Below are 16,303 nucleotides of genomic sequence, written 5' to 3'. Positions count from 1 at the left end.
CATCGATAACTTGAAAAGGCGATGGTTTCACTCGGGCAGATTGAAACATGTGAATCCAGTCTTCTGGCAATTCTGCGTATGATTTTGTGTTTATTAGGGGCATGTTACAATCACATTCGAGGTAAGAATGTCCCCGTGTTGGGAAAGTGACTTTGAGTGTTTCCAGTCTTTTTGCAACTGATACTACATAATGTAAAAACCTGAACACTGTGTAGTTCTTATTCTGCCCACCGCATGAGTCACAAAATATTTCCAGGTGTTTAACCGTAGTATCAAGTTTTGTAAAAATGAAGTTATGGAGCATTGACACAACCTCATCAGAACCTTTCCCTCCTACAGTCTCAGGGTAGCAGTAGAAAAACGATTCAGATGTTGATAAAACATGGATGTTGAAGGAATACAATGACAACTGTCTCCTGTAATAAACATCATTAGTAGAGAGATTTGGCATCCATGAATCACGGGAACACAATGACTACCATCATTCTTGCATTGTATACTAATGACATCCAGCATTCTTGCAGTGTTTACTACCAAATTTTCTTTTCCTCATATCTCCTGCATTATTCGCGATTTTAACTTCGCCTTTTAACCACATATTCTATGCCATATAAAGAATATAATGGCACCCTCAGCTCATTTTCGATGAAAAAGTGACATCCATCATTTTTGCAGTGGACTCTTCATATTTTTAAAGGCACCAGGTATTTCTCGGGTTTCCCATATTAAGGCGACACTCCGGAGGTAAAAATCGATATTGGTCATTTTGTTGAAATTTTTTTAATGTTTGAAATTGAAAGGATTGAGTTTCTTTTTTCTTGCTACGAAGTTATTCTGCTGAATTCAAACAATTTATCACTGTAATAATGTTCTGTTTGACAATTGTAATTTTATATTTAAATCCCATATTTCTCCCATAATATTCTGCCAAATGTAACAAAATGTGTATGGCATATGTATCACAGCTGTATTAAGAAACCTGCGTATGGATTTTTTCATTGCAGAATATTTTCAAGTAGCAGGGATTTTTAAGTCCAAAATTTTAGAACGTAAAAATTACACAAGCTTAGTACGATATATCTCCTTATGTAAATTATGTACAGAAAAATCAATACGCAGTGCTTTTAAAAGAAGTATTATCTACCTAATTTGAATTCACATTAACATGTTAATTGAATTTCACGAAAAAATGTAATTAAAAATTTCAAAAACAAAAATTTATTTTGGAATTACTATTAATTTTATATGAAAGAAATGATCATTATATCTCTACTTTTATGTACGTGACATTCCCTCAAAGTTTTTGTGAAAATCCATACTTTAGGTAAAAATGGAAATAACTCGGTGCTGAGATTTATCAAAATAAGTTGAAATATACAGCTATTTTCCAGGTGATGCAATAAATATTTCCAGTAGGGTAGATATTGAGAAGGCTTATGACAGTGTAGAGACAAAAATCTGGGAAGGCCTTGAGAATAGATCTATACCAAGTGTTTTAATTAATAAGGTCAAAATGCTGTATGAACATTGCCTGAGTTGTCCAAATAGGACATAGGGGATAGATATTCGGAGTGGTTTGAGACTAGGCAGTGTGTACAACAAGGCAGTGCACTATTGCCACTTTAATTCATCGTTGTTATGAATGAAATGTTGGAAAGATTTAAGAATTTAAGAGACTCAACAATAGCTCTGAGTTTAAATCTCTTGCTTTTGCAGATGATGATGATGATGTAATAAAGGATGATAGTGAGGCCGAAGTAAAATAGAAGCTGAATGACTGGAATGCAAAATTCAAGCAATTTAATCATTTGAAAAACATTAAGAATGGTTAAGTGATTGAACAGAAATAATAGTCTGAGATGGTTCAACATATTAAACTTGTAAATAAAGAATTAATACCATAAATAACAGTGGAATTGTAAATGAAAGGAAGAAGAGGGAGGCTAAGGAATTCCCTGCTTATGATTGGAATAGCTGGCTAAGAACAGCATAAGGCAAAGACCGTTTATGGGATAAGACTGAGTGGTGTTACTGCTGATGTGGTATTGGGTATGTGTAGACAGCAGCAGTTGTGATTGCAGGAAAGGGCCAGATGTGGGTGGGGAATGATGTCATATATCAGTATTCATTGTATCATGACTAGCCCTTGCTGTAGTAAACTACAGATGGGAAAAAAAAGAAAATAATCATTTAATACTTCTGTCTTTTTTCTAGGTATTTAAGTCATTTTTTGGTACTATGGTACTATGTACTATGCTGAGAAATGAACTTACATGGCAACTGGTATGATACTTGTTAGGAATTATATAGCAAAACATCATATGAATGCACAACTTGTATTTAAGGGGTAATATCATGGTAATTATGGTTGTAGAAATCAAATATCACTCACAAATCAGGGAAATAAATAAATATACAATACATACGAAACATCAAAATTTACTGCAGACAATACATTCCTGCAAATAGTGTACTAGTAAATGCAGTTCGTAGAAATAATTTGAAAGAAGGTATAAAAGGTTTGTGTTCTGGAAGTATGTTTGTACACTATTTCATTCTTTTTCATTACATACATAAGCTTTCTGTAAGGCAAGATCAAACAATTATGAGATAGCGGTTATGACACGATTGCATTGTGTGTCGTTTGAGTTTAGTACATTCTGAGGGGGTCTTATTTTATGGTAATCTCCTTTACATGTCTTTTATGTTGTTTTTATTGTCATTAATTGTTATTTTCTAGCTAATAATGGTACATGGAGTCCTCATCAGGTTGAGCTTGCTCTGTGGACCCACTATGTTGCTTCAGAAATGAAACCTGAGCTGTTGGACAGTATCCCTAGCCCAGCTGAAAATGGGACATCGCATCATGAGCAAAAGAATGGAGACTCTGTTTTAAAAACCCAGGTATAACTTTTTCTTAATAGAAACTGTCTCTTGACTTCCTAGTGTGTATTAATTGTTCCGTGCAATAATGTAATTGGAATATACAATATAACCCTGCTTGTATGTTCCTGAAATTTACATTTTATCCCAATTTCAGAGGTGCCAACTATTACGGATTGTTCGTAATTATTATGGAAAAGCTGACATTATCACGGAAAAATAATTTTCTATGGAAAAAAAGAAGGAAAAATGTTCAATCCTTTTGAGCCTTTCTCCTAAATCATACTCGTTTCAATTTTTGTGAGTTGACAACGATACGTACAAGATATTAGAATCATTCCGTATTGACGGTTTTCACTTTACAAAGGCGAAAAATGAGATTATCCTCTTATTCAATACATCATGTATTCCATCATTAGACGGAGCAAACAAAGCCGAAACATGTTTGAATTTGTTTGCTCCGTCTAATGACGGAATATATGATGTATTGAATAGGATAATCTCATTTTTCACCTTTGTAAAGTAAAACGATACTTATTCGATTTTGACTTCCTTTCGCTACCCAATAAGTGTTGTAAAATTAATTGTGAATGAAGGAGCTCAGGTGCTGCTCTTCTCCGCTATAAATCCTTCAGTAATGTTGTATTTGCTGTGTTAAGTGTACCTGACAGTTGACAGAAAGATAAAGAAGTGAGGCCTACATTAAGCATATCTGCACTGGAATCGCTTATAGTTCAAAAGACGAAAATGTCATCACAGTGGGAAGGATGCTTCAAGAAAAACTACATTGAAAAACATCTGCTGCGTGAGAAACAAGCTACAAGCAATGTTTTATCACAGAACTAACAGGTTGTGTGCAAATGTTATTCTGTAATATGATATACTTTTGAATAGATAGCTAGAGGGAAGGGCAAAAGGGGTGTCATTATCGAGAAGGAAGGAGCAAACTTGGACTTAACTTGAATTTTCTCGGCGGCGGAGGCCGTTTACTGATAATCCACTTCAAAGGTTGGCACCTGTGCAATTTACAACCTTTTTTCTCGGTCCCTTCGCTTTTCCCTGTGTTCACACTGCAATTCATTCCCTGCTTTTACATTAACAAAACTTTAATTTCTTGCCCCTTACACCTTGTAGACTTTTTCTTTTTTTGTGATATCTGAAGCCATCTTTTTCAGTGAATATTGTATTTTCAAGACCGCATTGTAATCTAAATTAACTTTCAACCTATTAGATCGTGTTCCGTACATATAGTACTTGCTGAAAAGATGTCAAGTGCATAACAAAGATGGCCAACCGAACACCAGTGGTTTCTGAACCTACAACCTGCCGATTTTCCGTTGTTTGCTCTACCAATTGAGCTATGGCGGCCTGTCATGTTTCTTCTGTTGGAAAGGATCTAAGCTACAGATCTGGCACCACTGCTATCACACTATAAGAATGTGTGCAAGTTGCCTGTTGTAGTCCTTGCCGATGAGTACTGAATTTTCACAGCCGCATTATAATCAAATTAACTTTCAATCTATTAGGTGGGGGTTCCGTACATATAGTACGTGTTGAAGAGATGTCAAATACAGAATGAAAATGGCCAACCATCTCTCATTAACTCCTCTGATGAGGTTGACTTTAGGAAGGGCATCCGGTCATAAAAGCTCACTACGAAGATTCATCTCACTTCATACCTGACCCCATACAGAAATGGAACAAGGGTTAGACATACAAGCCCAAGATAAAACGTCTTGTGCTGAGTTTGAGGAATGATATTTTAACAGATGTTACTTGGATGCTACATTGTAGGTGTTTCTGCGAGATATGATTTGGATGAGATGGAATTTCGTATGCTTGGTTCTTTCTCGATAAAATCCTTTTCATTCAACGCGGTGAGGTTGCCATTTTCTTGCACATTAATGTCATCTATTGGCATAAGACTAAACCAAGGCCCAGTTTAATCAACCTCATTTAACATTTAACTGCATGTTAAAATAACTTAGCAGTGAACGTAACCAAATTTGTATTTAATCAATATTGGTTAAGACTATCAATCTATTAAACTTTCGGTTAACTTAACTGTCCAGGTTTAATCGGTTAAATTCTCTGTTAACTCATAATATGGCAGGTGGATTAAATGCAGAACTTCTGAATCTTGAAAATTTGGAATATAATAGGCCTTTTCCAGAAAGAGTTAGAAACAAGAAATGATTTTCATACAGTTGTTTCAGTTGCTTGATCGTACGTTGCCTAACATCAGTAGGCACATTGAATTCACTAAATTTTCTGCCAAGCGTCACTTTTAGCTTTGAGCGTGGATCCTTTAGTTTGCTTACCTTCTGTAATTGGTATACAGTGTTCTCCCCAGAAATTTTCGCCAACCGGGTGGCAGGAATGAGTAGCCGGGCAGTAACTGCAAAATTGAACTATTTTAGTGTTATCACAAACAAAACATAAGAGTATTTAAAACTTCCCGTGTCCTGCTGGTTGTTCATCATCGTGTAACACCAAGACCTACTGCTCGGTTGCTGTGGAGTGCCATGCTGAATCTATTTTATTTATTTATTGACTTATTTCATATGGCGTGACTCAGGCTATGAAGCCTGCTGTTATGCCAAACCATCTTATATGTGCTACATTGTACAGAGTATTAACCCTCTACTGCATGAATTATTTTTCGTTTCCGTTTGATGAAGAAAATTTCAAGCTTTAATGTTCAACATACGCTCAGTGTTTTAGATGTACCAGCAATTCTTGACTGGGCCTAATAGCTTAACACTCGTATGTGATGTGGATTGCCATATTGGAATATATATACGATTTTTCACGATTTTACGCTAAGCTTTTAACATTCAAAGACCGAACATTACTGCCTACTGGCCATGGGTACGTATTGCAGGGCGCAAGTATACTTGCACGACCGTAGGTCGGTAATGTCTTTGAGGTTGAGCCAGAGGTACTCCTGAAGCCTGTGGTAATATGATGGGGAGGGCCCACGTAAAATAAACGGTGGTTGGTACGCGTGGATGTTGACGGGGTGGAAGGAGTACCTTTGGTTGTAGGGCTGTTTTGTCTTAAGTTATGTAAAAAAAAAAAAAAAAAAAAAAAAAAAAAAAAAAAAAAAAAAAAAAAAAAAAAAAAAAAAGGCATCACTGGAATATATGTTTAATTGATTGTACAGTTGAAGGTGTGACGTAAAACTACCTCTGCCTACAATATTTATCCATGTATACAGGTGAAAAGTTATTTGTTGCCTAATGGCAACAGTATGCAGTAGAGGGTTAAGATACCTAGTTATATATAAGTTTAATTAATTATAAAATTGAACTTAACCGAGCTCGATAGCTGCAGTCGCTTAAGTGCGGCCAGTATCCCGTATTCGGGAGATAGTAGGTTCGAACCCCACTGTCGGCAGCCCTGAAAATGGTTTTCCGTGGTTTCCCATTTTCACACCAGGCAAATGCTGGGGCTGTGCCTTAATTAAGGCCACGGCCGCTTCCTTCCAACTCCTAGCCCTTTCCTATCCCATCGTCGCCACAAGACCTATTTGTGTCGGTGCGACGTAAAACAACTAGCAAAAAAAAAAGAATAAAAAATTTAAAAATTTGAACTTTAATAATAGTTATAAACAAAAGGTAAATTTCTGAGAGTTACTATAAAGAAAACATTAAATACTAATTTCTTAAGTCTATATACCACTTATAACATCTTTAAAGAAAATACATTTCGACTATGTATGTCTCTAATTACAGCCGAAAGGGAATTCCAGGAACGTATGGCTGGAGGTATGAATGAGTTTCCATAACCGGTCGCGCGGTAAATTGGGAAGCTCTGCAGGGAAGAAGTTTCTGACCTTGTAGATATACTGTTTAGGGATGACAAGTATTTAAGATGCATTCTCAGATAACCTGGCATATCTGTACGGAGAATGTTGTGAACAAGCGAAACAGAGTGAAGGTTTCTTCTCTCCACCAACATAACCACGACAACTGTTCAAGACGGTGATATATGACAATACCTGAGCATATTTAATACAAAACGGACGCATGTATTATAGGCCCGCTGAAGTTTAGTGTTGAGTGTGGTGTTTAGTTGGTTGTATGTCATCATAATCGAAGATTGGTAGAATTAAGCTTTGAACAAGTAACTTTCTCGTATATAGTGGAAGGGGATCCCGTAAAATTTTAAGGGAGTGCAAAGAAAAGTATACTCTTTGGCAAATTTTTGTTGTGTGCTCCGTCCAATTTAAGTACTTATCAAAAATGAGACCAAGGTTCTTTACAGTTTCGTTTACAGTGGAACTTCGATTCTCCGTTTTTGGAGGGACCACCGAAAAAAAACGTACAACACGGGAAAACAGAAAATCCAGGAATGAATATACTATGAACAATTTGGCTAAACATCACAAAAAAGAAATATGTATACTTAAAATCGTACAAACACCCATAAATCAAACCAAACTACAGCCCCAATGGGTCTTCCGCCTACCAAGCGACCGCTGCTCGGTCCGAACGCCTGCAGATTATGAGGTGTCGAATGGTCAGTGTGACTAATCCTCTCGGCCGTTATTCCTGGCTCTCTAGACCGGGGTCGCCATCTCACCATTAAATAGCGCCTCAATTAAAGGTAATCGTAGAATGAGTGAACCTGGAACCAGCCCTCGTATCCAGGTAAAAATGCCTGACTAGGCCGGGAATCGAACCTGGGTCCTCCGGGTGAGAGCAGGCAAGTTCGACCGCGGGGCCTGCTTCAAACATTAATTACCTGTACGCGACTTAAAAGTCTCGAAACTTTACATTCAGTTTTACCGCGGAAACTTCGTCGGTTTCCTCTGAAAACTTCTTTCAGTTGTCTAGATTCAGCAGTCACATTTTATCATGTCAGTATTGAAGTCACCCCTTAAAATAACATGCTCCTACGTGGGTAATAGGTCCTGCAGTACTTCCTCCAGGTCTTCAGTATATCTCGTCCTCGGTACATGATGCACAACACCCAATAAACACTTAACACTGCGAATTTGTAATTCAGTAAATAGAAACTCCGGCCCGTTGTGAAATTCGCTTGGTGTTTTGTGTATTTCTTTGAATTTAATATCGTTGCGCAGATATATCCCTACGCCTCTTCCACCTTTTCCTACTTTATCGTTTCTTATCAGTGTGTAACCCTCCAATACGTACTAGTGAAGACGGGATGCTTGGTTTCAACCACGATTTGGATATTAATATGGCATGGAAGTTGTTTTTGGAGAATATGTCTGAGAATTCAGTGAAATGGAAAGAAGGCTCCGTGTGTTCATGTGGTCTACCTGTTGAGAGCCTGGAGGTACAGGAGGAATGTTGCTGGGGCAGCCACCAGTGGTTTGGGAGGGGTTGGTTGTAGTTTGACTGGTCTGCGTTTGGGAAGGGAAGATTTGCAGGCTGTAGTTAGACATTTGTTTCCTTTAACCTTAGAAAAGCCAACTTCACAGTTTCTAAATACTAACTGAACTAGTTCCCCGGAATTTTGTTAAGCCTAATCCAAGTTATCAATAAAATTTAACAAATACCTCGTTTCACTATCACTGTCCCGTCCTTTGACCACGTATTTTCACGCCATACTTCGAAATTGCCTCCTGGAGAAGCTGTAGTTTCAGGGGAGTGAAATCTTCCCGGATAGTTTTGTTTGTGCCCTTTAGCTTTTTCTTTGATATTAATATGGCATGGAAGTTGTTAGAGAATATGTCTGAGAATTCAGTGAAATGGAAAGAAGGCTCTGTGTGTTCACGTGGTCCAGTCTTCCGATGGGCCACAAACTTCACTATTATTGGTCTCGGACGTCCGCCTTCTCTTTTCCATGCCCTGTGTGACCTATCAATGTCTTCTAGACTAAAATTGACCCCAACTTCCTCGGCGATATTTAAAATTATTTGGTACGTATTCTTATGTGCGGACTCTGCTACACCGAACACTCGCAAGCTCTGGCGTCTCGTGTACTGTTCCAGATCGTTGGTTTTCTCCTGTGACTGGGTCTCTAGCCTATGACTTTGTCCCTATCTTCGAGAACACTCTGCAAGTCTTCAGTTACCTTAGTGTTGAATTCTATAGATTCCTGCAATTGTTCTACTACTACCTTTGTCACTTGCTCCTGTATTAGGTTGGCAAGCGTGCTGTTCCATACTTCCATGTTAATCCAGACACTGCTTGCGCACGGTTCAATGTGATAATCAAGATGAACATTTGAACTTGGATGTAACTGATACAGTTATGCTAACAATAATGAAGATTCATCATTTAAATAAGCAGATAGAGTATTTACATTTTAATTTGGAACACCCAGTGATTCAGAATGTATGAATGTTATGAAACTAACACACATCTAGGCTATGTTAGCCGCATGGTCTGTAAAAATGGCAGAGCAGTGCGCCTATTAAGATGGTCCTAGGGAGAACACTGGGTATATTCTTGGAAGTAATTTCCAAAAGAAGAGAATTTTTTTTTTCTTTTTCTATAGAGCAACAGAAAATTCACGGTCACAACAAAAAATGTTAATAAACGTTGACTTCACGCGCATTGGTTTACAGCTGTATTCAAACAAAAGCGCATCGAAGCACACACCACAAATTGCATTGTTCTGTTGCAGCCTTCTAGATTCTCACTTATCGTGACTCTTGTGAGAGTTAACACAGTCTTAGGCAACAGTTCCCAAGAAGTGTTTGTATAAACGCAAAAATCTTAACCTGCTGCTAAATTTTTAGTGCTATGTTAACAGCAGTGTGTTAGGGTTCTTTTAACTGAGACTGAATAAACCAGGCGCAAGTTGTACTCCCTGGTTTGAAGTTTTCGTGTATGAATGCAATAACAGGCAGAAGACAATCGTTAATTGTTGTCCAGTGAAACATATTTTAGACCCCGAAATGCTTTTTCTTTTCATTGGACCATTGAGCTTTGGACTTAATTTAACCGGCTATACGTCCACACATAAGATAATAATTAGAGGAAGTGTCAAAACATTGATTATGCACTGTATGTACTTATCATGATGGCTTCAACATTAATATTCGCAATATTTACTAATACTTTGTTGCTACGACAGAAGGATTTTATATTTAGCCGGTTCCTGACTCCTGTTACAATCTTCATACCATGAAGACCATTTGCCTAACATGATTGATTGTAGAGTTTACACCATCGCTTTTGCAACATCTGCCATCTTCAGTAGAAATCCGTCGGAAGAACGTGATGTCCATGAAGCCAAGAAAGAGTTTTCGTCGCCATAAGACCTATGTGTGTCAGTGCGACGTAAAGCAAAAAAAAAAAAAAAAAAAAGGAGTAAAAGGAAAACCTGCTGGGGAGAGTGAGATGTTCTTTTCACCTGCTGATATGAGAATTTCTTTTGAGCTCGCTTTACAGTGTTGTCTCTTGCTATGCTGTTTATTTATCCTGCTAGTCTGAGGAAGTTACTGTAAGCATATTCATAGATAAGATTCCTGTTGTTTGGAACCATGTTGGACTTAAGGAAGCTTCACATCCTTGACTTAGTTTTTTTCTTTTGCATACCATACAATAGCTCATTAGAGTGAATACCACCATAACTTTTTTGTATTCTGTATATCTGTTTTAAACTTTTTAGTGTAGTATTTAGTTCTATGTTAAGTGGTCATTTCAGGTCTGAAAGAAACTGTGTTTTTATCTGAACATTGTATGTAGGCCTATTACTTTATTATCATCACTTTTATTATTATTGATGATGGGTTTGTGTATTTTAGGATGCAGACCAGAGTTCTGATGAGAGCACTCAAGATTCAACCAATGGTAAGCATCCTACAACAGGAATTGATGGCTTAGATGATACAACAACATCATTCACTGAAGATTCGATGGACAAACCTTCAACACCAACTGTGGTAGCTCCTTGTGATGAGAACACCAATGATTCTATTGCAACTTCGGACTCTGACTCGACTGCTCTTGCCTCCGGTATTCTTGCCTGTAATAACAAGCGTGAGTCCAATTCAAAGGCAGACACTGAAGAAGAAACTACCAGCAGTCTTGAAGAACCACCCACAAAGAAAACAAAAGTTGAAGAAGGGAAGTGACAGATGTACCGGCTTTTTTATTAAAATATTCGAACTCCTAGTAAGACAGTGGTTATCACTCATCCATCATGGTTAAGTGTTCTTTTTTATTTAATACAGTACCAAGGAAAATGGCGTTTCATTCTCCTACATACAGTAAAGTGAATATCTAGTACCTACGTTTTTACAAAGGTGCAGTACTGAAAGTGGAAATACACACAGAACTTTATTTTCTGTTCGGGTATTTAATTTAAAATGCCATTCATTATCATAACATTCATTTCTCATCGTACATCAGTTTATTGTCGCATAATAAAAACATACAAAGTGCATAATATATCCACATACTAGTTTTATAGTGCTGAATGTAAGTACGGTACATACCAACAATCCAAAGTTTTTCATTGTGCATTGCGTATGTGCAAGATCAAGTCGTTAAACTGAAACACATCCATAATTTAAACTATTGAACATTTCATTTTGTAACTTTTCTTTGTTAGTTTTTTATTGACTGCCACATGGAGTGAACTGTTGCTGAGCAGTTCCTAGTGAGTAATAATGACAAAAACAAAAATGGTTTAAAAAAAAAAAAAAAGAAAGGAAAAGAACGCGTTGAAGGTGAACAAATATTTTAAATTTTGTTTATTTTTTCATTTGCGTGTGTACTCAACATTCCAAAATAATTGTATGAAACAGAAATGAACCGTTTAGTTTCATTTCATGCTCACTTTTTAAATGAATGAAAATGGGCCTTGAGTATGAAATCTTAACTTATATGGTAGTTTTCATAATGAATCTTGGATGATTGCTATTTGGCTGCAAAATTCTTTCACTTATTATGTAAATATCTTTGTATCGTAAGTAAATAGACAATGAAGGCTGATTACAGATACCACTGATTTTCAAAATTTTAGGGGAAATAAAGTTCATTGGCTTTAATCGCCCAAGTATAATTCTGTGACCCTAGTATTAGCAGTCTAAAGTAAAGATAATTTATTTCTATAGCACTTTTTCTCATTGAATGCAGTGTTTAGTTTTGAAGTTACCCATTGTATTAGTATGACTTTCTTTTAAAATAATGGAGGTCCATTTATGTACTTAGAATGTCCATTTCATAGAAATGTTTGACTAAGCCTTACTTGTGGTATAAGGACTCTCATAATTTTATATAAAAAGCAAATAGAGAAAGAGCAGCAGGCAAACTTGTGGAAGGATTTGTCTCCTTCGAAATTATTGCTTATAAAGTTGTACCATTGCCTCTTGTCAAAAATGCACTTTACCATCATAGTAATAATTTGGCTTACTTTTACCCATTGTCTGTTGAAGGTAAGTATAGAAATTTCAAATGTCTAGTGAGTCTGTGAAACAAAACAGTGTTGATGCAATAGTAATATACAGCACAGGATGATAATATAACGGCTGATAAATAGCTAGCATAATGTATAAGGAAATTCTGCTGTTCTTCATGGACTAACTGGATGGATAAGTAGTTTCCTGATTGTTATTCTTGATGCTTTATCTCAGTGACAAACAGCACCTGATGTGTCTGGTGAAGTGCTAAGAAAGCAATAACATTCAATAAGATGTATTAATTTTTTTATTTTCCAATCATAAAAGTTGTACTTTAAACCTATTGTTTAACAGCAGTATAACCAACTCTCAAGAAATGGACATTACGGGATAGTTATTCTAAAATTGGACTTACTTCTGCGGTGAATGAACTGTTTGATAATGAACAAACCCATTTGTCTAGGAAGTTCTGTTGTGAAATTTGAGTAACAGTTGACATGTAACTACAGTATAATAATCTTTGATTCATGGTGGTAAATGATTAGACAAAATTTCAGTTAAAACTCCTTTCATTCTTCAAAGGAGAAGGAAAGATTGAACAAGACGGGCTGCTTCTTACGAGTTGTTGTACCATAGGCGATATTCTATACTATTTAATTTAATTTAATATATTTCAATTTTTCTTTAATTGAAACTCGTCCAGAAAGATAGAGAGCAGTTAGAAGAAATAATGTAGGTTTTTGTTCATGGCATAATTTTTCATCCTGAATGATGGGTGCTGATATGGTAACTCTTTAAAATGGCCATTGGGTACTTTTTTTGTAGGTTACCAAAGATATGATAATTAATCTAGGAAATTGGAGTACTTTGAGATGGCCTATACTCTGCAGAAAGCTGTGCCCCATTATCATGCTAAGTTTCTACAATGGACATTCAATTTGAGAAAAATATTTTTATAGCTTATAAGTACGTGAACTATAACATGTATGTACGTACTAATATATTAATTCTGATTCATGGTTGTGATTTTATTTTGGAGATGCTACGTCTTGTTCAAGGTTTCTTGATGAAAGGGGTCGTAATTTCGAATTAATGGGCTGAAACTCAGTTTGGTCAAGTCATGGATGTTTGTGTAACTCATTCTAGACTAATGAGTATCAGTTAGCTGAAGCAATCATCAAAAGGGTGCAAAGATAAGAGGCAGTTCGAGCTCTGGCTGGAGGTAAATAATTACCATCATCCCTTGACTTTCACATGTGCCTGTTGACTAAAAAAGAGCAACAATTGTCTGTTTTCTTTGTATCATCCAGTTTTGTATTAATGTTTATCCTGTTCCTTCACTGCTCTAGATACAGCAGGTTTTCTACATAATGGGTACTACATGTAATGAACTTTATTGGCAATGAATTTGTAATCTCTGGTTATATTTTTATACCCAGTGGAATTAGCTATTAAATTCAGTTTCAAACTGGTATTTATTTTATCTGGTAATTTTCTTTTTGCTTCTTATTTGAAATTTTAAAATCCAACGTCTTGTCAGATTTTTTCCCCTTCATCCTGTATACATTTTCCATACCTGCTGTAATGAGTATAGCCTAATTGAAAAAAAGATTTGGTTTGTTAACTATGATACAGGCATGCTGTTTCCTTGGTTGTGGACGGCGCCCATATCCCATACATGCGTGATTTTCGCGCGTGATTACAGGCAGCTGCACATACCCCATATGGTTCCCGTCCCTTCGTTGAAGGTAGTAGTTTATCTAGTGTCCACTAGAATGCAGCAGTTATCGGGAAGTTTAAACTCAAACGTTTAAAAGTAGTTTCTCCTTGCCGTGACTTCTGTCGAAGCACTTGATGTGCTGGGTGCTGAGCGCACCAAATCTATCATGCTGTCAGCTGTGTTACTGTACAAACATATCCTCGTTGTGGCTCAGTGATAGTGATATCTTGGATATTTTATCGGGAGAAGTGGTTTAGGAAATAGATGACAGTGGTGAAGACTCTGCTTACAAACTTTCGAGTTCAACTTTTTTAGCTGCATTATATGACTCCGAATACGAACGATAGAAATACTTCACCTCTCCAGAAATTTGGGCTTATTTTTTCGTTTAGATGCAGAGTCAAAGATTGATGATTCACCTGTACCGCGAAAAGAAAGTAGATGGTGGTGCGAGGAGTGGACTGTGCATAGCCCAATGTTTCCAGGGCTACTATACCAAAACAAACTGTTCCTGAATAGGTAAATTGTGCATTTCAAATGGAGTTGTGTTTATTTGTGGTTAAGTAGCCACATTAAATTTTCATTTTTATTGTTTGAGCAGGCTCATTGGTAAAGCTTGAATGTAAAGTTTTTTCTCATATATAAGATTAGTATAATTAGAATACTTTATATTATGTACTTCCTGATTAATATCTTCGTGTTGAATGGCTGACACCTTCATATGATACAAAATTCAGGTATGTACTATGTTTTTCTGTTGTTTAACAATGTATTAAAATTCAGGGAAGAGTCCCAGATCACTGCCAGGGTCCGTGTTAAAATATGGTAGGTCTGAATATGTTAAAAAGTGACTACAGTGGCCGGTTCACTGCATATGTAACAAGCAAACGTTATTTATTCGACATAGTCCATTCATAAAGAATATTGTTCTGATTTGAAAAACAACTTCAGAGTAAAAAAACTGGAAGAAAAGATTGCTTGATAGAAGCATTGGCTATTTAGTGTCTTGTTAATCTAAACAAAATGTTAAAGTTTAGCATTTTGTTTTGTGTAGTTAAAGGTGAAAATGTTATGAAATTGCTTCAAGGTAAGTTTTGTTTTAGCTAGAGTTAATGTAGTCATCTGAATTTTTTAAAATGTACAATAAGTTCATTTTTATGTGAAGGTATAAAAGTGGAATCTAGCTTGTGTCTCAGTAAAAACAGGGTCTGTTGCTTGCTGCCCTGTGCTCAAGGTTACATGATAAATCTTGAGGGAGTGCTTAAATCTCAGACTTGCGTGTTTTATTTCTTGACGTGTTAAAAGAACCCCTTTCCGGGACACATTTCTGGTACCCTGGTGTCTTAAGAGGATAGCATATCATTATTACAGCCAAACCTTTATATGACGAAGACTGATATAACAATAAACCCAATCACAACAATAAATGTTAGCAGCCAAGGCACATTTACGTCTTTTAAATATATTTTATAACCCATTGCATTTGTCTAATTTTGGAGAAACCTTGATGGAATATAAAATACTTGTGGTTTATTTCTTTGACTTCATTATTACATTTTTTACTATTGGCATTGAGATCTTGAAAATTTTTTTCTCATAGTTGCCCTTGTGCATCCTTTTGTGACAGACGTTGGCATACTATGAAATATATGTGTTAAAATTGAACTAATCTACTTAAAGGACACATGACCACAAATAGAATTTCCCATGTTCTTGCCACAACCTCATGGACTGTTTTCCTCTTTCCTGTGCAACAGGTTGGAAGCTCTTCATGATGGAATTGTTTTATATGTACAGTAAGTTCATTTTTATGTGAAGGCATAAAAGTGGAATCTAGCTCGTATCTCAGTAAAAACGTGGTCTTTGCTTGCCGCCCTATGCTCAAGGATACATGATAAATCTTGAGGGAGTATGGATACTAAAATAATTTTGGAGGACTGAATAATCTGCCTCAGTGGTAATTAAAGAGAAGTGACCAAATGGTGAGTATAGGTTCATCAATTGCATAATGTAACATTTTGTACTCATTTCTTGTTCGTTCCCTTTTAAAGCATAAATCCAGGTTAGCTTTCATAACTTGATACACCAGAACAAAGCCATTTTTCTTGTATTCAGGATAATGCTGTATTGAGGTTCTTACTGCATTATTGTTGCTGTCATAGCCGTCTCTTTGGGTTGCAAGTAGTGTGGCCAGACTTGTACTAAGATTATGGTTTCGGTCTTGGCCGAAGCAGTCAAATTTTGAACAACTTAAAAATCTTAGAAAGACATCTGGTTTTGCCCTCAGCAACCACTGACCAAATTACTAAGTCTGCTCTAGTAACTATTCGGAAGCTGCTAGATGGCCATCCTATTGTAATGTGAAAATTGGC

The 16,303-nt window shown here is 36.4% G+C and overlaps 1 protein-coding gene across 1 annotated transcript in view; it reads left to right on the top strand.

Moving 5' to 3' along the window:
- Positions 1–11,520, top strand: part of Amun (protein amun) — a 93,191-nt gene extending 81,671 nt beyond the window's left edge. Inside the window, exons 5-6 of the mRNA XM_067149341.2 lie at positions 2,741–2,904; positions 10,613–11,520. Coding sequence (XP_067005442.1) covers positions 2,741–2,904; positions 10,613–10,942 — 494 coding nt within the window. The 3' untranslated portion in view covers positions 10,943–11,520. The remainder of the gene's footprint in view (positions 1–2,740; positions 2,905–10,612) is intronic.
- The last annotated feature ends 4,783 nt before the right edge of the window (positions 11,521–16,303 follow it).

This window comes from Anabrus simplex, chromosome 6 (genome assembly GCF_040414725.1).
Source record: "Anabrus simplex isolate iqAnaSimp1 chromosome 6, ASM4041472v1, whole genome shotgun sequence".
NCBI lineage: Eukaryota > Metazoa > Arthropoda > Insecta > Orthoptera > Tettigoniidae > Anabrus > Anabrus simplex.
This window is presented reverse-complemented; position numbering and strand designations above follow the sequence as displayed.